The 23,423-nt window shown below is 46.0% G+C and overlaps 5 protein-coding genes across 5 annotated transcripts; 1 reads left to right on the forward strand and 4 right to left on the reverse strand.

Annotated features, from left to right (window-relative positions):
• Nucleotides 1-2,389: 2,389 nt before the first annotated feature.
• BDBG_01610 (enoyl-CoA hydratase) lies at nt 2,390-4,422 on the reverse strand. Its single transcript, XM_002628656.2, has 3 exons — nt 4,341-4,422; nt 4,142-4,285; nt 2,390-4,037 (listed from the first exon to the last, which is right to left on the reverse strand). The coding sequence occupies exons 1-3, from the start codon at nt 4,364-4,366 to the stop codon at nt 3,128-3,130; spliced, it is 1,080 nt and encodes a 359-aa protein (XP_002628702.2). The 5' UTR covers nt 4,367-4,422; the 3' UTR covers nt 2,390-3,127.
• A 3,875-nt stretch (nt 4,423-8,297) lies between these two features.
• Nucleotides 8,298-8,535, reverse strand: BDBG_16429 (uncharacterized protein; the record flags this gene model as incomplete). The annotated part of the gene is made up of 2 exons (XM_031724381.1): nt 8,298-8,411; nt 8,521-8,535. The coding sequence occupies 2 exons, from the start codon at nt 8,533-8,535 to the stop codon at nt 8,298-8,300; spliced, it is 129 nt and encodes a 42-aa protein (XP_031576585.1).
• A 1,002-nt stretch (nt 8,536-9,537) lies between these two features.
• BDBG_16430 (uncharacterized protein) lies at nt 9,538-11,456 on the reverse strand. The gene is made up of 2 exons (XM_031724382.1): nt 11,113-11,456; nt 9,538-11,014 (listed from the first exon to the last, which is right to left on the reverse strand). The coding sequence occupies exons 1-2, from the start codon at nt 11,294-11,296 to the stop codon at nt 10,803-10,805; spliced, it is 396 nt and encodes a 131-aa protein (XP_031576586.1). The 5' UTR covers nt 11,297-11,456; the 3' UTR covers nt 9,538-10,802.
• Nucleotides 11,457-18,535: 7,079 nt separating this feature from the next.
• Nucleotides 18,536-19,292, forward strand: BDBG_01612 (uncharacterized protein). The gene has a single exon (XM_002628658.2). The coding sequence runs from the start codon at nt 18,541-18,543 to the stop codon at nt 19,264-19,266; it is 726 nt and encodes a 241-aa protein (XP_002628704.1). The 5' UTR covers nt 18,536-18,540; the 3' UTR covers nt 19,267-19,292.
• A 1,695-nt stretch (nt 19,293-20,987) lies between these two features.
• On the reverse strand, nt 20,988-22,288 carry BDBG_01614 (uncharacterized protein). The gene has a single exon (XM_031720413.1). The coding sequence runs from the start codon at nt 21,786-21,788 to the stop codon at nt 21,402-21,404; it is 387 nt and encodes a 128-aa protein (XP_031576587.1). The 5' UTR covers nt 21,789-22,288; the 3' UTR covers nt 20,988-21,401.
• Between the last annotated feature and the right edge of the window lie 1,135 nt (nt 22,289-23,423).

Below are 23,423 nucleotides of genomic sequence, written 5' to 3' on the forward strand. Positions count from 1 at the left end.
GTCAGAATGCATATAGCTCAACACCTGGAAACCAATCGCGGGCTTGTTTTTTACTCGAACTTCAGCATATTTGCGCCACCAGGTTGTTCCAGGCGTCAGTCTTCTGCTCGCCTGGGAGGTTTACATACCCCTCCTCTCTTTGACGCGATTCTCAATGGGAACGCTGGTTACTACGGCTGTGTAATTTGAAACAAAGTGTCTTGTTGAGCTCTCTTCTCCCTCAACGGCTCAAATTCCCCTAAAATAATCCACGCTGGGGAGGAAAATCGTATCGCCCCCTATGTAACATGTTTTACTGCAACTGACAAAGGATACTGCTATATGGCTTTTGAGGTCTAGGGGAACCCACATACTTCTGAGGTTAAGAGCTGCCATTGCGGAGAAATTGTAGGTTCTCCGGTGTCCGGACTCAATTAGGAAAACTGCATGCTTGGAAAGGTTGCACCATTTTCGGCTTACCGTTGTTTCCATCGCCCAAATCTGCACCGCGCGCCGGAATTGACGATGTTATCTGCAGCAAGGAAATAAATTACCTGTTCATGCAAACATGTTTTTTACTCTTAACGGTGAATTATTGGCTTGCTTTTCGTGGGGTTCGGCCATTTCCCAATGGGTGATATAATTACCCTTTCTGACCGCTAACAAACCCCATTTTATCCAAAGTTGGAAATTCCGCACTTGGGTGAAAATAAAATAAACATCAAGATACATCGTAAAGCTCCATTGCTCGTTCTTTTTTCATCCGAAGGCGAATCGCTACTGGCTGGCCTGGCGAAGCAAACGAGAGCGCTCTGAACCCCTTTCGCGTCGCTGCGTTGAACATCGCTGATCTCCATAGAAAAAATATATGAAAATGCCCATCCCCCTACACACACGGTTCGGCTTTATTTTGCATCCCGCGCTTCCTTCTTAAGCAATTGCTCGCAGCGATCTTCGTCCACTGAAATCCAGCGTCTTATTCCACCACTTTGGTAAGAAAGGTAGGAAATGCCAGCCGCACGGTTGTCCAAAACCAAGCAGTTTGGACGCTCCATCCACAGCACGTCGAATTAGCTGAAGGGGCTGTTGGAAGATCCCGTGGCAGAAAATGGAATTGCTCCTCCGTTGTGCCATTACACAACTGCGACGAAGGGTTTGATGTCCCTGCACAACACGAGGGAAAGCTACTCTATCATCTATGTATACAGGACTTTTAAAGAATTTGCTCCTCCTATCCTCGACGCTTCTGGTGGCTGTAACTAATTCAAAAAAGCCCAAAAAAATCCGTACCTGATTATGGTACTTTTCTCCTAGAAGCTTTCTAAATCAGGGGAAGTATTTTTTTTTCTTTTGTCTTATGGTTTTCAAAGTCGATGGTTTGGCGCGGAGAGTACTCTACGGTATTGACTACTGTGATAAAGCACTATGGGAGCTCAGCTTGTAGTGATCATTACACTAACGTTCAGCTTCACTACGCCAGGAGATGGTTAACTATGTGCGTCAGATCATCTAGAACGGAAGAAACGGGGGTTATGAACGCTAACTATCTGCATGCATGTTTATTCGAATGCCACGGAGTTACACCCCCAACATGAGGGCCTACAGATATGAACAGCCAGCTGCCCATACCGAAGCCCTTCCAGGCGCAATATGATATTCTCCCTCGCACACCCACTTCCACCTAGTCGTTCCAGAAACGCTGTGCTGCGCTGGCGGTGTCTATGACTCCGGCCCTTTGTACATGCCCAGCGTCATGCAAGCGCGTCCACATGCCCAGGAGAGAGGGAAAATAGGAAAAAGGAACAGGCAAACAACATCTCCCCAGTTTACATTGCGCTTGGGGCGTGCGACGAGTGCAATCTATAATATTTGTTCACTCGTAAGAAGAGCTCTTCTTGAGATCTTTGGTTACTAAACGTCGCAGCATCGTTACGCATTGACCCATTGATTCGGCTTCACGTTTCTTGCTTGTAGCCCCATAGATGTTAACGAAACGTACCGTTATCTGGATGCCACAACAGCGTACTGGCCTATACTGCCATGCGCTGATACGTATGTGGTATGCCTTTGTTCTTGGGAGTTTATAATTCAATGGTGATGAGCAATTCCAGCTGGGCATTGCGCGGCACATCTTTCCTGGCTGAGCGATCTAGGCCGCCACGTTGGGTTGATTGAGAACTGGGGATGGGATTCGAACTTGAGTACTGTCTTTCTTGTCGCCGTATTCCCGTCTCTCTTCGTTTGCAAGGAAGATTCCTAAAACAGCGCCTCGGCTGGTTCGGCCCGCAATCCTTAAATCCCCTTACCCCTGACCCTGACCTATCCGAGTGAAACGGCATTCCCGCCCAGTTCCTGCAACGATACACCGCAGGAGTATAACATCAGCGGATTGGTAGCATTGTCGACCAAGCAGGCAATGGCCATTATCTGAACAACCAATCTCTTACAAAAATTTCTTTTGTCAATCATTTCAGTGCAACATTAGAATGATAGAAAGAAACGGACATAGGCCAGATTCTGTTTCTGCTGGGTGCACGATCGTTATTAAAGGGGGAGAAAATGCAACCACATGAAGCTGGAAAAGAAAACAAGAAGATTGCTTCTTCCTCGTTTCATCCTGTTCTTCACTCCATTTCAAGAACCTCATCAGCATACCATACAATGGCAACCAAGTTCGGCACCGCCTTGCTTGCACGGCACCTGTATCCCCCCAACCCCTCTCCCCCAATTCTCTCGAGGGACTATATCCACAATGGATAAAGGTATCCGTCGGTGCAACTCGAGACGCATACATGGAAACAGGGTGTCACAACTCGAGTACCCAATGCGGGTAAATCCCCTTTTGAATAGTCGATTGAGAATGTCTAACCCAGCTTAAATGTACTTGATAGATAGAATTATTACAGTTTGCCGTTCGTCCCCTCAAGACGAGAGACTGTGCTGTATAGATTGATTCAAGTTAACTGCCTGTCCGTATTGGAAAAGTTTTAAACAAAGGCAATCATGTCTCATTAGAGCTTTTTCCCTGATTGGTGACATGTCTTCGGGCCACGATGGATTGACTGACTTCAACAAGTCAGAGAAGAGTTAAGGGATCTGGAGATCTGTGGAGTGTCATTTTCATTTGATATAGCATCGCACTCTAAAATCATAATTTAGTCCCTCTCTTTCTCCTTAGAAACTCTCCCATCATCCTCCCTGGCTCCGTCTCTGACCCTTCCTCTCCGCCAACACCCTTCCCATCTGCTTCGAAGGCACGCCCAAAATGATCAATGCCAGCCTCGATAGCCTCATTCACTCCCATCCGCTCCCACTTCCCAATTAACTCCTTCTGATTCCTCACCGCTGCAATCCCACTCTTCTCCAGGCTGTCAACCCATACCGCCACTGCCTCATCCAACTCCTCCGGCTCCACCACCTTCTCCACCAACCCCCATTCCAGCGCCTCCCGTGCACCTATCGTCTCCCCAAGCAATAACATCCTCCTCGTCCGCCCCCATCCAATCAATCCGGGCAGCAACGCAGCTTCCACAACACTCGGCACGCCCATACGAGTTTCGGGCATGCCCAACAGCGCATTGCTACTCGCCACGCGAATGTCACAGGACGCAGCAATCTCCAAGCCGGCGCCCAGCGCAAGCCCATTAATGCGCCCGATGACGGGCACAGGGCAGTCGCGGATGCTCTTGCATGCCGCGTGGACTTTCTGAATAAATACCCTAGCAGCGGCCGGGCTTGGGGAGATGGCGGCCATCTCGGCGATATCGGCACCGCCTATGAAGGATTTAGGGCCTGCGCCGGTGAGGACTATGGCGAGCAGATTGGGGTGGGTGGAGGTGAGTGTTTGGATCATAGACGGGAGTGATGTCAGGAGGTGGCTGTTCAGGGCGTTGAGTTTGGCCGGCCGTGATATTGTGATAGTTGCAACGGGGTTTTTGGATGGGAGTATGGTTATAGATGTTGTGATAGTTCCTTCGGGATTTCCAGCACTCCTGTCGCTCTTACTGTTGCGGTTCGGCATAGTTGCAAAAGCCCGTGCCAGGCGATGCGATGTGTATCTGTGGGGTAGGTATGTTATTTTAATTTACTCTCGAAAATTTTCGTTTAAACGAGCAAATCAAAGATATCAAGAAATATAAATCAGGAGTTGACATTAAAATACCTTGAGTTCCCCAAAGTTGTGCTGTTCAATGATGCTGGGCTCTGCCGGCTGTAGGAGAAAATTTCAAGGTGTTTTGCCGACGAATAGCCGCGCTGTTGGGCTGCCACTCGGCTTCCCTGATATGGGCTCCGTGAAAGAGAAAACCTAGGTTGAAAATGAACACTAGCATTGGAAGCCCGAAGCAGAGAGGAGGACTTACGATGAAAAGTTTTTAACAAATTTCATAGCTTGGGTAGATGTTGGGTTAAACCACTTGGCTGCAACAACAGCTCTGAAGAAATGGGAGCGACTGATGATGCTTTATGATTAGGATAATAGCCGGAACTGACTCCACTGCGGAGAGAGAGGCCGAGTTAGAATAATGTAGCCATTCTCAGGCCCCAGAAAAAAGGCCATTCAAAAGTAGGACTCCTCTATCCGCTAAAAACTAGAATCACTTCGCCCTAGGAATCGAGATGGGCACTTGGTCTGCAAAAAAAAAAAAAAAAAAAAAAAAAAAAAAAAAAAAAAAAAAAAAAAAAAAATTTATAACATCAGAGGGTCTCTTCTAGCAAAACCGAATCAACCAAACAAAATGCATTCTACGGTGGCGAGTCATCTCATTTCCTAGGCAGCGTTGATGAAGTTTTATTGTCTGATGATATAAAAGTGCGGTTCCCTGCTGTCGCCTTGCAGATTTGTAAGGCAAGATTCGAAAATATAGAAAAATAAATAGGGCCTCACAGGGGGAACCCCACGCTGAAAACTGGGGATATTATATTCTAGAAACGAACCGTAGCAAACTCACAATCTTCAGTGAGGCAGCCAATCCAGACGTGTATAGATAACAAGCATGACAATTCTGTCGGGAGTGATAAATTGGGGGGATTCTCAATTTATGTTCCGTTCTGGCACAGCTAGCCTCAGCACAATCTGGCAAAATCGACCTCTGTCGTGGATGTTTAACTTTATTCCTTTTCAATCCACATGGAGATTTTCCAGTCATTAGGACGAAGGCCCTTGCAAACCGGTGAGCATCCGACATGAGAGAAAGAAAAATACGCGCAAGAACTGGGGGACTAGTCTTACTTACCTTGGGAGCGAGATGATTCCCTGGGAAGCGCATTTAAGGCTCAAGCGTGAAAAAGGCTGTGTATAAGAGAGGGCATGTAGAGATGCTCTCACCAGGGATCTGTGATGTAAACCGCAATGGCTACCTGGGAACCATGCTGCCAGAGGGTTTGTCTGCAATTCGCCCGTACCTAGATGCTAGAGTAGATATGTCGCAGTTGCGTGCAGAGTCACCCAGAATGCGTGTTCATTCATATATTGTTAAAGTATATCGCCGACAGTAAATCGTCATGTGCTTTATCCCTCGACTTTGTATAGATATACTGTTCAAACCTGGAACAAATCCAAAAGGATTCCAACAAGATAGAGACTGAAAAGTGGTGTTCACGATGGCCCAGTCCGGCTCCTGTCAATTCCCAGAGTCATCCGAGACTTCGAATTTCAGGCACCGATAAGCCATGCAAGCAGCTCTTCCAGACCGACACGGATGATATGTTAACTGCGAGGGAGGGAATAATCGATGCTGACAGAGTCATTTCTAGCACTTCGCTGCTGTTGAGGGCTTACTTTCACGCCATCATGTAAGGACCGTATAAAGTATCGGTATATATAAAATCAGCATTCTTTCCTACGGCCACGGCCAAAGCACCCGAATCAGGCATTCGGATCGCAGCCGGTGGTAACATTTCACGGCCGGTACGGAAATCATATTGATTATAGGGCATCTCAACATTCAACGCCGTACTACTAGCCTTGAGCTTAGGAAGCTTTATGAGGATCCATCCCGGGATGTGGTGTCTCGATTTTGAATCATCATCCATCAAGTACCCTGGTAATGATGGGGGGACCAAAGAAGTAACTTAGAGGTCAGCAGCAGGCGGTTCAACCTTCACGAAATAGCCCTTTCGCAACCGGCGACTAAGACACCGATATCTATACAACATGCTAACCTCGCTACCTCCTCTTATAATGGACATGTAGCTGAGGATAGCTTGAAGAAGCTAGATGTGTCAATAATCGTGAGAAATCAAAAACACAAATTTTTGGATTGATGAAAAGGAGAGAGACCGAAAAGCTCTCGACAGCTTCAGAAATATGATTTCATAAAAGCCTCCAGCAGTTCAAACAAAAGCAGCCGCCAAAGTTGACAGAAGAGCGACGATCCTCCTATGTTGAACCAGGTCAATAATTAGGAGAAGCCCGCAACGGCGGGCAATAATTCGTCGCAAAAATCAACTCAATATTCGCAATGAATGAATCGACTTTTTATTTAAAAAGAGTCTAGATCTTAGACAGATAAACTTTCACGCCAACTAACCGTCAAAGAAAACCCGCTTCATCCCCCATATTTTGCCCTACGCCTCTTGGGCACTTCGCATTCAATGAAAGCCAAATATCTACCTGATCAAAGAAAACGGCCTGTCGGTGTCCTTTGTCACTTTTCACCCGCCGCAGCCATCCGCCTCTCCCCGCCCACTTAGACTTTACCGCGCATCCACGGCCCATGGGTCGACGGGCGCCAACGACAAAGCAAACTCTAGGGGACTGATGATCTCTGGCTCAGGTACCCGACAGAGTGGAACGGGTTGTGTGATCCGGCGATTTAAGAGGCTCGTGCTTTGGCTGGCTATAGTACTCTTTACTACGGAGTACTCCGCAAGGCAAAACCCCAACCACCCCCCCCGGACCATGCAATGATGCGGGGGGGGGGGGACCCTGCTCTGGTCTCTCTTTCCAGGATAGGGGGGAGTCACCGTTCTGCTTGGTAGCCGCTTCCCTGCGCCGTGCCCACATACCTGTACATATATATATCTGACAGCACAATGTATGCAGAAGCTCAGATCAGACGTATTAATATTGACGTACGTACGTACGTACGTACGTATATATGGATCGCCGCAGTTAAAGGGGGGAAGGGGTGCCATTAGTAGGATAGATAGGATGGGATGGGCACCGCCATATCGCATTCATATCACAGAACGCCAGGGTTTTTGCAGGAGGGATGTGGCAGGGCTCTCTCGGATTTACAAGATGTGCCCCTTCCCCCTGTTTTCTCTCTGTGTTGCCCTGCGTTCGTCGATGCGGTTTCGGCGACCGGGCTTTTTATATGTGGCTGCATAGGGATCTAGGGCAGCGGAAGTTTGACGCCGTCCGCCTTTATTTTTGACTTTCGGGGACCAGCCGCCCGCATATGACGCGGCAAGGAAACAGAGTTATTGCACATAACACTATCAATGGGCAGTGGTTTATCTATCCAGGACAAAGACGAACGGGAAGGAGAAAATGAAAGGAAAGATGTTATTTCACTGTGAAATAACTTATGAAATTATATAAAAGCGATAAAAGAGAGAGAGGTATTTTGCAAAATATCTTCTTTGTTGCAGGCAAGCAAGCAGTCGCGCGAATTGTTTCCATACATGTATGTTACCCCAGGTTTCAATTACTGGACCCTGTGTTATGTTTCAACTCAAGGGAGCAACAGATAGCTAGCTTCATGGTAAAATTAATCGAATGGACAAGTCAGCTGTCTGGGGATAATAATGCTGTATTGTTTCATGGTAGGGAGGAGTTGGCGTTGGAAGAAACTTCTTTCTCTCGGCGACTGAAGACTGAAGCGTCGCATCTTTGAATTTGATTATCCAGCCACGATTCCAACAGTGTGTGCGTGTGTGTCAGTGTGTGTGTGTGTGTGTATGTAACTCCAATAATAATAAAGAAACGGAATTGGCAAACGCTGCTTGGAAACATCAATGTTACCTTCTAGCACGTTGGCATTCTGAAACGCTCTCACGTCCATTCCTTGACATCTACAACCCCAACCCCACGCCCAGCACTGTATGTCATCCATCCTCACGCATGAGCTGAAAAAATGATTTACATCTAAATTTTCAAAGGCTACTTTTCCTCTCGCGTTCAATTGTATCTGGCCTGTGACAAGCTCCACACGACTTGAAATCATTCAGGGGAAGTCAAAAATACATATTCTTTTCATATTGCCAGTGGAAAACATTCCCGAGTCCTCCACTCTACTCTGTAAGAGAAAAGCAGTTCAAAGAAGAGCGGCATAACTACAGAGTATGTGGAATCGATTATCCCAGTTCCGGAGTTACGAGATCTCGCACAACCGCTTCAAACCCACCGATACAACCCCATCCATATCGCACTGTCTTGTCTTGCGGTCAGGAAATAGAAAAGATCCATCCCTGTTGGAAAGTATACTCTCGAAAAATTTTCATAAATTTTTAGAAGTCAGCATCTGATCCTTTATATTCTTCATGCTTTCACAAAAAAAAAAAAAAAAAAAAAAAAAAAAAAGGTACTGTACAAACCTTTGTGAGCAGCATGTTGCAGATAGAATTTTGATCCTTTCAGGAAGAAGATTTCCATCAGAATGAAACCACCCCACGGAAGGAAAGGCGGTGACCTCACCGACTATGTTTTGTATTAAAAAAAATTAAAAAATTAAAAAAAATAAAAAATAAACACTGGCAGGGTTTATGCAGGCTAGATATGCACGTTCGCGGGAGGGCGAGAGCGGGGACGGCGGGGGGAAGAGCGGGACAGCATCGATCTCGATCTCTTTTTTTTTTTTCTCGCCTTGATCTTGCTTGAGTTTTCCTTGGTAGGATGGACCGTCAGATATCGCGACGTAAACACATATACATGTAAGTTACCTTACATGGACTGCACATTTTTGTTTGTTTAATAGCGGGGCGGTATGAGATAAGTGATGACAGATCTCGGGCGTCAAGCGAGGAAGAGAGAAACGACAAATATGACTATCACGCCGTAGCTAAAAGAAAAAAAAAAAAAAAAAAAAAAAATCACGGAGGCGGTCGGCGGCATATGATTTTCGAATTCTGTTTTGACTCTGTGGTTCAGTCAGCTGCGAGGGTTGTTTGTCGGCATGTGTGCGGCCGTCGCGTCGTTTGATCTAAGTTATACGGAGTACTGTGATTGATGTTTGTGCGTTGTGCCCATCCATCACACCCCTTCCACACCCAGGCTTCCTTAGGGGCTTCGGGGCCAAACAGACATGTTTCCTAGTGATGAAATACCGTGATAGTCACAGGCGCAGTTGAGACCGGAACCTGTGATTGAAAAATAAATAATAGAAAATAACCTGTCCTCGGAAAGGGAAAAAGGGGTGAATGAGGAGGCAGTTGAATGGAGTGTTGAGATTCCAACCATTGATAGACAATATCGGGCAAATCTAACAGCAATTGGACCGGACCAAGAGGCACAAATAGAATGACCAAGTCCCCCAGCCTTACTCCGTACTTTCGCGATATATCCATCGGCAACTGCGGAGTAAATGTCTGTCTGCCTTGGAACAAGAATGCCTGGCGACGTGAACTTGAAATGCCGTTTCTAGTTGAATCTTTGAAGCTTATAGCGCAACGCTATCTCGGAAATAACGTGTGATTATTGGCACGGTTCAGACGGAGACCGCCCCGGATACACTATAGTATTTTACTTAGTGGTTTGGGCAAGGGTAACTAATGGATAACTAAACTATCCAATTAAAAAATGAGTATTCCTCTTTGTTCTCGCTCGCGTCGAATCACATACGTTGTAACTATCCTAGGGGGGGGAGAGGGGGGAGTTGGATGGAACAAGCAATGCTGGAATGGAATAATAAAGGGACAGTTGATATCAAAACAAAAAACACAAACTGAGAGAACAACTCCTCATCCCGAAGCTGGTGATCAGTCGTTTCTTCCAAGTCACAAAAAAAAAAAGAGCACGAGAAGACCTCTCATTTTCCCTGTTTTTATCACAGGCTTCGCGTGCCCATTCCACTCATTCCACTCCCATCCCAGCCAGCCTTTCACGCGCTGATATGATAGATGATAGGGCATGGGCGCGATCACCAACTCCTCAGTGTAGTGTAGTGTGATGAGTTAGTGGTGGTGAGTGTGTGCCTTGGCTGGCAACTCCGGAGTTGTCGATTGGCCAAGTCAACCCCGGAGTTGATAACTAGTTACCAGCCTAAAACGCCGCCCGACTGCCGCGGTGCGTTTCCTTGACACACAAAAGTCCAGACCTGTGAACGGATTCTGGAGTCTGGATTCCGAGTGGTTTTGTCGCTGGCTGTCGTCAGCTGGCGTGGCGATCATTCTGTTTGGACCTTGAAACGTGGAGGTTTTGCTGGAGCCCACGACCGAAACCACCCGCTGAAACCTCCCTTCTCTCTGGTGGAGTCATCGGACTGTTTTTCGCCTGCCGTTGAAGGAAGACAGATACTCTATTTCTATTTCTCAATGGTAGCCAAACTACTCCGTACTCAAGACTCACTAATAATCGTGCCAAGCCCCCCAAAAGCCGCATCCCACCCACCACCTCTGCTCATCCGTGATACCACTCCTCCTTACATTATTTATGAAAAGGGCGAGTTATGGACAACCACCCCCCTTCATCTTCGCCCCCCCCACAAGTCCAGTCCTCCTGTACTCGTGGCCTCGACAAATAACCCTAATAGTTAAACCGATACCCAACCCCCACGCACGCTACCAAACTAAACTGCGAACCACCTTCAAGGATCCCAGAACTCCCGACTCAACCCAAGAGCCGGACAAGGGGGGGGAAGGGGGCCACTTTTCCTAGCATGTTACGTTAACTCGCTCCCAGCAGCCAGGGACAAGTTACATCCCCGGCACAACGACGACCCCACCCACCCTAGTAGGAGGAGATGGGATTTCTCCACTCCCAACCTCCCACCACCACCACCACCACCACCACCCAGGCCACACCCTGCGTAGGCTGGCGAATAATGGCGAATGGCTTCGCACCACTGGCGTCGGCGGAAATGCAGCACCCTGGCTTCCGGCGGGACGGCGCGTTCCAGGCGGGTGGTTAGTGGGATTGGGGATCTCGGGCTAGTCTAGTGTGGCCGCCGGGCGCATTTGTAGTTAACTTACTATTCTTCTTCTTCTGATTAAGGATTGTATTCTTATCGCCGAGAAAGGGGAACGGGGAATCCGCGCAAGTGGGGAACTGTTGGAAGAAACGGGACGTTGGGGAAATGGGGAAAAGGGGAAACGGGGATGTTTGCTTTTTTTTTTTTTTTTTTTCTTGGGCTGAGGTCGGTCGGGGGAAGGTCATTCTTTTCTTGAAGACAATTTGCGATGGAGATCTAACTGGTTATTGGACAATAGGGTGGTTCGGGCCTGAAACCCAGCTTGAATTTTGGGTTTAAAATAATACAGATTGGACAGATAGTTTTTCAGAGGTGAGACCTCTCACATCTGATATCCGATATATAACTACTCCGTACTCCGTACATATCTGATAGATACAGAAAATAGACTTGACCTTGGACGGACGCTCAACCTCCAAGGTTCCCAAGGGCCCAGACCAGACCGCATTTGGTCTAATAAACCGGGTTTTACAGAGGGAAGGCATGCCTGCCTCGCCGGTGCCAATCATTACCTAGGTATTATTCCGATTCCGATTCCTTACTGCTGACTGTTCCTGAAGTAATCTCTTATTTTAAGTACTAGTGGTAGTTAGTGCAAGCTGATCGATCTCTCTTTTTACTCTCTAGCTCTAGACTCTAGAGCCCGAGGGGTTTAGTTAGCTGAATCCCGAGCACGAGTCGTCCGCCTCCCAATAATAATAATAATAATAATAATAATAATAATAATAATAATAATGGCAATAACTCACTGCAGATCGGCGGCGTTTTGTCTGCGGATGTTACGCTGCGTAGGCTGCGTAGAGGTTCGAACTTCCCAACGCTTCCATAGTTATTTATATAAGTAAGAACCGATAGCTTGTGCAATGGTATATACAGTACATACGGCCACTCATCAGGTTTCCATTTAAGTTCTTCTATTTCTAACCTTCTGCGTAAGCTGTGTTAACTTCACGCCACCGCGCCATGAGGCTTGCCCTGGGGGGTTTCGACCTGTCGATACGGACGTAGGAAGACTTCTTGGCTGCGAGTATTTTGGCCAGAATAGTCCAGTGCATATGATCTCTATTTCTTTTCTTTTCTTTTCTTTCTTTCTTTCTTTTTCTTTTTTTTTTGTTTTCTTCTTCCCGCGCCGCTGGGATGGTTTGAAGCGGAGGAAAGGGATCCGGTTGGCTAGTCATGGTTGAAGCTTAGTCGCGACCATCACCAATTTGGTCAGTAGACAAAATGTTCTGTTTCTAGGGAGAAAAAAAGGTTTTATTTTTTAAGAAGACGATATGATATCAGAGGAGGAGCGAGGCTTCCTACTCTACTCCAAGCCCGGGAACCTGGATAGTAGCGGGTTTTAGGACGGGGGGATGTGCATGAAGGCTATTTATTATTAATTTGGTGTTGCTTGGATACGTTACCCATACGCAGCGTACATAGTTATCGATCTTTGGGTCCTATCTATCGATAAGACTAACTAACTATCGATATCTGTCCGGCCGCGATAGCATGCAGCAGCAGTCTGCGGAGATAGCATCGGGAGGGTAGTTATTAGTTATTATTTATTGTTTATTGTTTGACAACCCACGAGGAATACCATTCATTGCCCGGGCGAGGGATATACGCTGCGTATTATTTTTGTGTGCTGTGGTTGGGAAAGGGGAGGGGAGTTGCTTTATGTCTGTCTCCTTTCTCTTATTACTGTTCGGACTACGGAGTACAATAATAATAATAATAATAATCATCATCATGCTCACCCCCCGTAGCGTTAGTTAACAATCCCTGCTGGTTTGGTTGAACCCTCGTCCGCCAATTTCCTTCCAGAACTCGGCTAGAAAGAAACAATAATAAGCCCAGAATCCCCGCCGGCGAGATGTTGGCACTCAAGGACACAACGGTCCCATCCATCCCCCAGGATGACAGGGTTAACGTTACAGCTGCCAGGGGGGGACTAGAATTATCATCATAATACAATAATACTGTGTAATAATAATGTCAGACTGGGCTCCTGGGCTCCTGGGCAACGACGCGCGTGGAGCTATCCCGATTTCAACTCGTTCACCTCAACCTTCATACCTTCAGTATACGTAGTAACCGTGCCATGCTTACTCACTCTCTGTAGTGAGTGCGCCACAGCGTACGGAAAACCACACCATAAAGAAAATATTTTCAATATCTTCATTCTTCATCTTCAAATAATCATCATTAATTATAACCATGCCTAAATCTTCTAATTACACTGAGGAGCAGTTGCAAAGAGCTGTTGACGCGTACAAAAGCAATTCAAAATTAAAAATCACATCTCTGTCGCGAGAATTCAAAGTCCCATATGCCACCTTGTATGGGAGGATCAACGGGAAGAAATCAAGGACTATGAGGGTTCCACTGAATTGAGCATTGAATGACAGCCAGGAAGAGGCAATTAAGATATGAATTCATCAATTGAACATTAATTTTTGCCCACTCATCATCGAGCATATCGAAGCTGATTATAATGAAATCGAAGGTCCATCTAGAGGATTGGTATACACACTTCAACTTACCTGACAACTACACCATCACCGCATCTGAGTCTGGCTTTACAAATGATGAGATTGGATTTGAATGGATCAAGTGGTTCAATAAGATGACAAAAAAGTGTCAAATGAGCAGTCATCGACTGCTATTAATGAATAATCATGATTCTCATCTCACAGAAGAATTCATCCAATACTGCGACCTTCATAAGATTATTCTGTTCAGATTCCCATCTCATACAAGTCATATTCTACAACCTCTTGATAATGTACCTTTTCAGCAGTATAAGCATTATCATACAAAGGCAGTTAATGAGGCTGCCCACTACAGATATGAGCAGTATGAATTCCTTGCTAATCTGAAGAGCATCTGACTGCAAGCATTCAAACCTGGCACTGTGAGAGCTGGCTTTGCTGACTGTGAAATGTATCCAGTTAATCGCGATATAATTCTCAATTGATTGAGACCTCTTACCATTGATGATGCCCCGGATCTCAACATATACAATGGTGATGGTGATGTATGCGATCACTTTACCCTGCCACCTGCAGATCAACCGTCAACTGTCTTCTTGCAATTAATCTCCTCAGAGATGGTTGCAAAACTATGTCACCAAATCGATGCAGCAGTCAAGGCCTTAGAAGATGTGAAGAATACCCTTACACCTGGTTTGACAAGGCGGTTGAACAAGATCTTCAAGGGTAGCATGGTCCAGGTGGAATTGAATGTGCACTGTGAGGGTGAACTTGCAGGTCATTATCAAGCAAATAGATGTCAGGTCATCAAATCCTCCCGCAGGCAGGTGCAAGTAGGTGGAGTCCTCACTATTAAGAATGCCAATTGCAAGATCGCGACCTGTAGAGCAGATGAGATGAAAAAGACATTCAATAAGACTCTTTGATTGATTGGAATCAAACCTACAAAATCTACAGCCACTCAACCACAACAAGATAATTCTATAGAATCTCAACTTACAGTGGATTCTACACCTTCTAATGAGTATATAGATAATCTTTATGTTATAGATAGATATGGTGGTGGTTATTAATTAATTTTTGAAGATTACTATATTCAAAATATTTTCTTTACGGTGTGGTTTTCCGTACGCTGTGGCGCACTCACTACAGAGAGTGAGTAAGCATGGCACGGTTAGTACATTATTCCAATTGCTGACAGCACCCCCCCCTCCCGCCTCTCCCTAAAAACTCGCGTGGCGTTTTTTTCCCTCCACCCATCCATCCCGCGCTGTCGGGGAACTGGAATTACACGCTATAAGCTGCTGACCAGCCAGCCTATGCTATGGTAATAATAATAATAACAATGTACCTACCGGCTTACTGCGTATACGCGACGGCCCAGAAGGCTGGGTCAAATTTTTTTTTTTTTTTTTTTTTTTTTTTTTTTTCCATCTCCACCGCGGTGGTGGGCTTTCTTTTCTCTGCTTTGCTTTGCTTGCTCGCTCGGTTTGAAGTTTCTTGTCCCGTGGGGTTTGTTTGATCCAAGAACAGAACGCTTGATCGGCGAATAGAAACTACATAGCTATTTATTATTATTATTATTATTATTATTATTATTATTATTATTGTGGCCGCCTGTGGTAGGGTAGTTACCTTGAGGATATGGTCGTCTCGATCGCCGGTGGGGTGGGGGGGTTGGTAGTTACTACTTATTATTACTACTACTACTACTACAACAACTACTAACTACTACAACTGCTACTGAAGAGATGGATGGGGCCGGGTGGGGCCGAGTGGGGATTGTCAGCTCTGTCGGGTCCGTCCGGCCTCGACTAGGGAGGGTTAAGCATCCATGGAACCATGAGTTAGATGAGAGTGATAAGAGTGAGTGAGTGATTACCCGTCGTGTTGGTTGGTTTGAGGTGATGTTCTTGAGGTTAAGGGGCGTATCATTTTTTTGAGAATCTACTGCGTAGGGAGGGAGAGAAAGGAAAGGGAGAGAAATGGGGAGGGGGACTCGGTCAACACAGCAATTAATGAAACAGAAACCTCACACAGCAGGCCAAACAAACGTGCGCAAAAGACATCTCCATCTCCATCTCCATCTCCATCTCTCTCACCTGAAACCAGCTCCGGGTTGGTTGGTTGGGTTTGACGAGCAGCAGCGGCAAAACAGAAGCATCCCCCACGCCGTCTGAGGTTTAAGTTCCCCCCCACGGGGACATATAAAGTATAAGGAAGATCGGTTGCTTTTTCATCTGATTGCCTGATAACTAGTTACGGGTAGGGTAGAAGTTATAAAACTCTTGTTGTTTGAACATCCCAACTCCGCGCCTGTCCTGTCTGTCCTGTCCCTTTAGTTACCCCTTTACATAGTGTGGGATACAAACAAAAACAAGGGAGTAGTAAATCAAACCCCTCCTGGAATGAAAATGGCCTCGACCTTTGTTTGGCCACAATATCATTGCCATCCCCATTCCCTCATTCCCCCATTCCCTCATACCAGCTGAAATCCTCCATCTCTTCATCTCTCCATCCATACAGAGTACATACAATATCTAGAAAGACTGATTTATGATTTCTGCCACCAGCGCGGCCCAATCACAATCATAGGGCGACAGCCAGCCAATCAGCCAGAGACATGAGACAATAACTATGCCAAGGTTATTATTATTTATTATTTATTATTTATTATTCAGTCAATTGCCGCATCGACCATTTTTGTTTGATTGGTGCTCTTTTTTAGTTGTATTTTCTTTTTCTTTTTCCTTTTCCTTTCCCCCCCCAGGTTTCGTTTCCGCCACATGCACGGTTAATAAAAAAGAGTTGTCTGTTACATTATTAGTTAGTTACAGCGTACATACAGCGTACGTTCCAAGCAACCAGGCGAGACAACAATGCGTTGGAAGAATAAAACAACTCATCCTATCCCCTCCCCTCCCTGCCGCCTTCCTCTGATGCTGCTGGGGGAGGGAGGGAGGGAGTGATATTGGAATTGTTTCTTTGTTGTGTTTTGCAGCGAAAGAAAGAGAGAGAAAGAAAGAACATAAAAGTTAACTCCACAATATAACTATCAATATAACTATCAAGCCCTAACTAAACAAGAACACCGACCCAAGACCCCGAAATCTACAAAACTGGAAAAAAGACACACAAAGATACCTATCACAAACCACCAGATCACCCCTCTCTCTCTCTCTCTCTCTGACGACAAACGCGCGTTGGACTGGGCCTTGGTTTTTTTTTTTTTTTTTTTTTGCCCAACGATCGATCTCACGCTTCACCTTCACTTCCTGCTGCTGCCGGGACTCACTCAACCCCTCCTCCCTGCAGCTGGTGATTCTCCGCAGACCGCAAACCGCAAACCCAAACCCAAACCCAGACCCCAGATGAGGTGTACATCCAACACATCTTTTGTTGTATAAGGTAAAGCACCGAATCGCGGCTCTCCCTTTGTCACCGCAACATCCAACATCGCGACACCGCCCCGCTTGCAACCTTCTTCAACAAACGTGGCCCACTATAGATAAATAGATAGATATATATATATATATATATATATTATTTTTTTGCATCTGCACCCCACATACTCCCGTACACGGAGGAAGATAGTAGGGTGTGGTACCTGACTCACCTCAAACCTGAAAAATACAACAACACAACAGCAGGATAATCAAATCAGGTTATGGAGTTGTTGTCAACCCTGTTCTCAAAGCAGCCCATCTTCTGCCATCTGACCTGGCCAGCTTGCTTGGAAAACGCAGCCCTCAACTGCACTTCACTTCACTACAGGCGTTTCGATTTGGATTTGGATTTGGATTTGTGAGCAGCGCCCGTGACGACGCCGCCCGAGCTGGTCAAACGAACAAAGACACGAGCATCTTCATTTTTGTACGGGGCGGGGGGACTAAACGGGTGGAATAATAGGAATCTAATCTAGCAATCAACAACAAGAAATAATCATAATTCAAATAAAATCTGATTCGTAGGGTACGGTACGGTAGGTATGTAAGTTGTTATTTTGCAAAAGCACCAAAGTGCAAAAAGTAAAAAAGTGGGACTTCCGGCTCCCCGCGAGAGAAGAGAAGAAGAAAAGAGAGATAGACAGACAGAGAGACAGACAGATAGAGAAGATCAAACGCTAACCCAAGCATCGCCGCCTTCCCCCGGCGGACCGTTCCATGGGAGCGTGTAGCGGGTAGCGGGTAGCGGGTACCGGGGGGAGGGGGGAGGAGGGGGGGGGGAACCAAATACTCTTACTTTTACTATAATTATCAGTATTTTATTATTTGTAACTGTGGTAACTAAGTTACTGTAATAATAATAATAATGGACCAACCAACCTTACAAGGTTTCGTTGTCCAGCCCTCCCCAACAGCCCAGCCAACAGCCCAGCCAACAAAAAGCAAAAATTAAAAAAAGCAAAAGGCAAAAAATAAAAAAGGGAAAAAAAAGGGAAAAGCAAGAAAAAGCCAGGAAAAAGCAAAAAAGAAAAAAAAAAAAAAAGACCAACCAGGACAGAAAGAGCTGTCATCTTTTTATACTTGTTGGCCCAGTTCTCCTTCTTCTTTGATCCCGCCGCAACGGTTTTTTTTGTTTGCTCTTTGACCCCGAGATCTGGTTGTATTATTTTATTCGAACTATATATATCAATACCGCCGTCCCGCCCGTTTGGGTTGATTATTATTGTCTTCATTCGCACCCGGAATAATCCTGAATCATCCTGAATCATCCTGAATAAAACCTCCTTTCCGCGCTCCGCTTTATATAAACCTTGGTCCCCGGACTCTGATTATCTATCTCCTCCTTCCTTCCTTCCTTCCTTCCTTCCCTCCCTCCCTCTTTCACTCATATCAAACAACATACAACATACATACTACCATATCTTCCTACTACTACTACTACTACTACTACTACTACTACTACTACTACTACTCCTACTACTCCTACTCCTCCTCCATACAGTATTCATGGCAGAAGCTATCTTGTCAATACCTGACTGCTACTACAACAACCTCTACAATCGGCATCAGTCTCTCAATAAGAATAATAAACCTCGAAGCACATCCTCCTCCTCCTCCTCCTCCACTACCAGCAGAATGTGGTCCGGATTCAGCTTCAGCAACAGCACCTTCTCCTCGCCATCAGGCTCCCCGTCGTCCTCTCTTCCTCCGCCGCCTCCTCCCTCGCCCAACGACTCTCTGCTGGACATTGCTCCCCGCAAGAGTTCGTTCTCCATGACCTCGGGCAGAAATACCTCCTGTGCCTTTCCCTCCTGGCCCAACCGCTCCTCACTCTTCTCCGACTCAGACTCCTCCGCCAGCTCCTATCTCTCAGACGAGGATCTCTTCCCAACCTCGCCCTCGCCTAGCTCCGAATCCGCCTTTGAAGAAGATGCCGTTTCCTACCACCCAGTCTTTGCCGCCGGAGACCTGACCACAGAAGAGCAAATCTCCCTGATCAACGGGCGAGTAGATGAAGAGGAGCGACGCCAGAGATACCTTGCCAACGCCCACGCTCAGCTCCGCGCGCAACAAGCACAACGAGCAGCCCAGATACTTGCTGCTGAGCAATCAAGCGGCAAGAGGAGAAAGCGACGCGTTGTTGCGGACAAGAAGCGCAGGACAACATCATCATCATCATCATCGCCATCACCGTCTTCGGCTTCGGCTTCCTCCAAACCGTCTTCTAGCTGAGTTTTATTCTAAAAGTATGTGACGTGTGCTCATGCTCACATTGCATCACATGCATAACTCATCAAAATCCTCATTCCACACACCTCCCAAGTTTAGAACCTCCTAAACTCAACAAAACTCAACCTCCTCTACGAAGATAACAACCTCGACGGAGCATATGCCAACACGTGCATTGCCTCGCTTGTTTTACTTTACCCGGTGTGCCCAACATCCATCCTACATGGGTTAAATTCCGATGATGTGGAGACTCTAAGGAAACCCGAAGACGCGAAAACGACTTTTTATTTTTGTTGATTTTTCGTCGGAATTTTCCCTCCAGGGCCCCCCACCATGTGAAAGAGCGGTGTCGCGGATCCGGAAGGAATTAGTCGGGACAGAAAAAAGAGACGCGATGCCTTTTTTTTTTTTTTTTTTTGCGCGTTATTCTTGCAATGTGAAAGCATCACCCGATCTTAATGCTGAGCCAAACTCCCCGCGATCCCTCGGCTCTTTGACCGCGCATTCCACTTTGACAGAATCTTCCCTGTTTCTTCTTTACCGCCCTTTGGATTATTCGAACAACACCCTTTTTTTTTTTCAGCAACACCCATTCGGAACGCGAAAAAAAATTATTTAACTTTTTTAATTATTTTTTTCAATTTTATCGTTCTTGGTTATCCGAACGCCCCTTGTCCATGTCGGATTGGCAGGTGTGACTTGCATGTGGCAGATGTGACGTGACGTGACTGGAACGAAACCCAAAAATGTTTCAACCAGCAGGCAGAAAGGTTATTCTGATTGCCCCAAAGCCAGTCGTTTGGTTACAGTTTGTCAGCCGTTCAGTCTGGGGTTAAGTTTACGGGCGTCAGATACGACCCAATATTATTATTCTGATTATTATTGTTATTATTTCCATCGCCATCGCATCGCCTCCTTACACCTCTTATACACCGCCCACGCAGCCGACAAGGCCTGATGAGGAAATCGGCCCCGAGTTTAATTTTTTTTTTTTTTTTTTTTTTCGTTGGTGGTGACTCATTTTTGTCAGCGCGGGTGTCAACTGGACGATTTTGTGATTTTCCCAGCTCGGAAGCAAATACCGCAAGCATATTGGCTGGGCGGGGCAGCGGGTGTTTTCTTGCTGCCCGATGCGAGGAGATCGATTTGCTGTTGGGTTTTCGTGTGAAGATGTTTGTGTTTCACCCCACGCAGCATGGTTCTCTCCCCACCACCATCACCACCATCACCACCACCGCCGCGGCCGCCACCGCCTTGGCCCTATCTATCCAACCAATTCTTCAGCAGCCTATTACCGCGCACGCAAGATGTCATCCGCCTTGCCGGCTTCGCCCTGCTCGCCCCGTCGCTTTCTTCACCGCCTGTTGATCGCGCTGTGTTGTCATCACAAATCAGATCTGGCATAATTATCATCATCGTTTATTTTATTCTTGGGTTGTTCGTTCTCTGCCTATCCCTTGCCCACGCCTCGACTCCCCCTCGCACCCGCTCCGGCTTCTTATTTTTTATTTTTTTATTTTTTTATAATACTCTTCCTTGGCTTTTGGTTTCCGATATCCCTTTGTGTTTTGCGTGGTGTTACCTTCGGCATTCGGGTTTTGATCTTTTTTTCTTTTTTATTTCTCTCTTCTGTATTCCGTACCAGCGAAGCACAGCGCAGTGTTGGAGAACACCTTGAATTTTCCTTTTTTGTCCATATTCATTCAGCGCCTCTTTTTTTTTTTTTTTTTTTTTTTTTTTTTTTTTTTGGCATTATACCCTCCCGGACCAAATTGGTATCGACCTCGTTTTTTCATTTTTCTGTTGACTTTTCTTCATTATTATTGTTTGTCGATACGATCGCAGCTGTGCTGGTGAAACCGATTTTTTTTTTCCCTTTCTTTTTTTTAGCATGGCATTGCATCATACTGTATCACACACCTTGATTGATTGGGGTGTTTCTCGTTTTCCTCCACCTTGCATATATATATATATATATATATATACAAAGAGATAACCCGTACATACGGGATTAATCCAGCTAGAAATAGTTATTTATTATGGGTACGATGGGATTAACCTGTCCTATCACTCACCAGATGTTGACAAAAAGGGGGGGAAGAAATATAATATAATACAATATATAACTATGGATGATCCTATGCAGCCTTTTTCAAATATTCAAGTACATGTACATCTCGGTCCGGGTAGAAGCGGGACCGTGGAATGGATGGTCGTTGTCGGCGTTTGGGGGGATTCCGGCAGTTATCCAGCGCGTTCTTGGAGGTATGGATGCCCGGGTATGGGGATTTGGTTCTCTGTCGGCCTATGTATGTATGTATGTAAGTATGTATGGGCTGTGTCCGGGCAGAAGCGACGCGCAATGAGCGAACAGCGATGAATGATGGATGCTGGTGAGCGGTTACAGTTCCAGCGGGCGTTGGGGCCGGGGGGGGGGTAGGTATATCCATTGTTGGAATGGAAGTCCATGTCCATGTCCATGTCACCGTAGTTTTCGTTCGTATTGATATTGATTCTTCCTTCATTCTTTGGATTATGCGGGAGGAGTTACGGGAGATAACCTACGCAGTAACTAACTACTTACTAGTTAACTCCTCTCTGTACGGAAGTACGGAGTACGGAGTAACTATGCGATGCGGTGGGATGGGTTGTTGCTGGGGCTGATATGATATGGGGCTGATATGATATGGGGAAACGAGGGCGGCAACCAACTATTATTAACTCTATCTAACAACGACGTTTGACCCACGCACGACGATGACCAACGACCATCTATGTATATGTATGTAAGTAAGTATGTATGTACATGTACGTACGGGGCGGGGGATGATGTCGTGCTGCGGATTCGGGGCGGGTGATTGTGCCGCAATGGGTTGGGTTAAGTTACATATCATACATATATCCGCACATGGAAATCGCCGAATCGAATAGGTAGGCCGTCATTGTTTTGCATTCATTCCGTTGCATTTGATTGGGGGTTTGGTTTTACTTTTTGCAAAAACAAAAAAATATAAAATATAAAATATAAAATATAAATAATAATAAAGATATTTTACTTACTTCTTCGTCCGTTGGGCATGCATCTGCGGCTCTCTCTCCCCTTTACACGTATCACTGTATCACTGTATCCTTTTTTTTCTTTTTTGTTTCGGGACCCAGAGTATGCGCACCGATCTCTGTTATCTTGTCTGCACGTAGGTTAAATTTAGAGAGAGGGATGGAGGGATGGATGAGCAGAAAACAAAGTTCCGGCTTCATTTCCCCTTACTGCGTACATTCTCTTGAAAGAAAGCGGCGATTCCAAACCTCTCTCTTCTCTCCCACCTCTATCCCGAAAAGCAGGAGAAGAGGCTCGCTCCGGTTGGGTTGTCCCCTCATCTGGCAGTGATTCCTACCTAGTTCCTATACTTCTTTATAACTATCAGGATGCACCCAGCGCCATGGATGGCTTCGAAACTGCTGTACTGATGTAAAATAAAAACAGGGGGCGTCTGCCCTCGTAATCAGCATGAGATACGGTATCCCCATGGATGGAAACAGCCCGGTAAAATCTATAGCTATGTAGGTTGTTGTTGGTAGATAATATCCCAGCTTCGCGATCAACCGTAGTTCCATGGCTAGTCAGTCCCATGCGCTCTCTCATTCTATTTACTCCCGCTAGTTTCAATGGAATGAAAATGAACCCTGGGCCAAAATATCGGAGATCATACTCTGGAATGCTTACATACTTCCACAATCAACCCAGGTCAGATGCCGACAAAACCATAACATCTATCTAACTAACAGCCGAGGCTCGTGCACCGGTATGAGGAGCGTGTTGCTGGGTGGTATATTCGCTGTAATGGTTGGAGTGGGCAATGTGACAGTGTCAGTTCATTATTGTAATTAGCCTTCGGTTGTCACCACGTGCGGCTTCTTGACGGTTGAGATAATGGTACGTACGTAGTACTCCGTAGCTCTCGAAAGATCAAAAAGGTCCGATATGAAACCGGCAAAGGGGCGCGCCATATAATAATATATAAAATAGTGATTTGATTTTCCCAGGGAACAGGAGATGAAAAGAATAAATTTTAAATCACAACCTGGTTTGCTAATAAAAAAAAAAAAAAAAAAAACAGTACGGCCCGAACGAAACTCGGTACTCAACCCAGCCAAACCCA

Source organism: Blastomyces gilchristii (assembly GCF_000003855.2).
Source record: "Blastomyces gilchristii SLH14081 genomic scaffold supercont1.2, whole genome shotgun sequence".
In the NCBI taxonomy this organism is placed as follows: Eukaryota; Fungi; Ascomycota; class Eurotiomycetes; order Onygenales; family Ajellomycetaceae; genus Blastomyces; species Blastomyces gilchristii.

What these genes read in the sequence shown, in the direction of transcription:
- BDBG_01610 (XM_002628656.2), bottom strand. Translation starts at nt 4,366, where the DNA reads ATGAAATTTGTTAAAAACTTTTCATC. An exon ending in TTTGTTAAAAACTTTTCATC is followed by an intron (nt 4,286 to 4,340) that starts GTAAGTCCTCCT and finishes TTTTCAACCTAG; the next exon opens with GTTTTCTCTTTCACGGAGCC. An exon ending in ACAACTTTGGGGAACTCAAG is followed by an intron (nt 4,038 to 4,141) that starts GTATTTTAATGT and finishes CCTACCCCACAG; the next exon opens with ATACACATCGCATCGCCTGG.
- BDBG_16430 (XM_031724382.1), bottom strand. Translation starts at nt 11,296, where the DNA reads ATGACCTTCCCCCGACCGACCTCAGCCCAAGAAAAAAAAAAAAAAAAA. An exon ending in TAATCAGAAGAAGAAGAATA is followed by an intron (nt 11,015 to 11,112) that starts GTAAGTTAACTA and finishes TCCCGCCGGAAG; the next exon opens with CCAGGGTGCTGCATTTCCGC.
- BDBG_01612 (XM_002628658.2), top strand. Translation starts at nt 18,541, where the DNA reads ATGGCAGAAGCTATCTTGTCAATACCTGACTGCTACTACAACAACCTC.
- BDBG_01614 (XM_031720413.1), bottom strand. Translation starts at nt 21,788, where the DNA reads ATGAAGGAAGAATCAATATCAATACGAACGAAAACTACGGTGACATGG.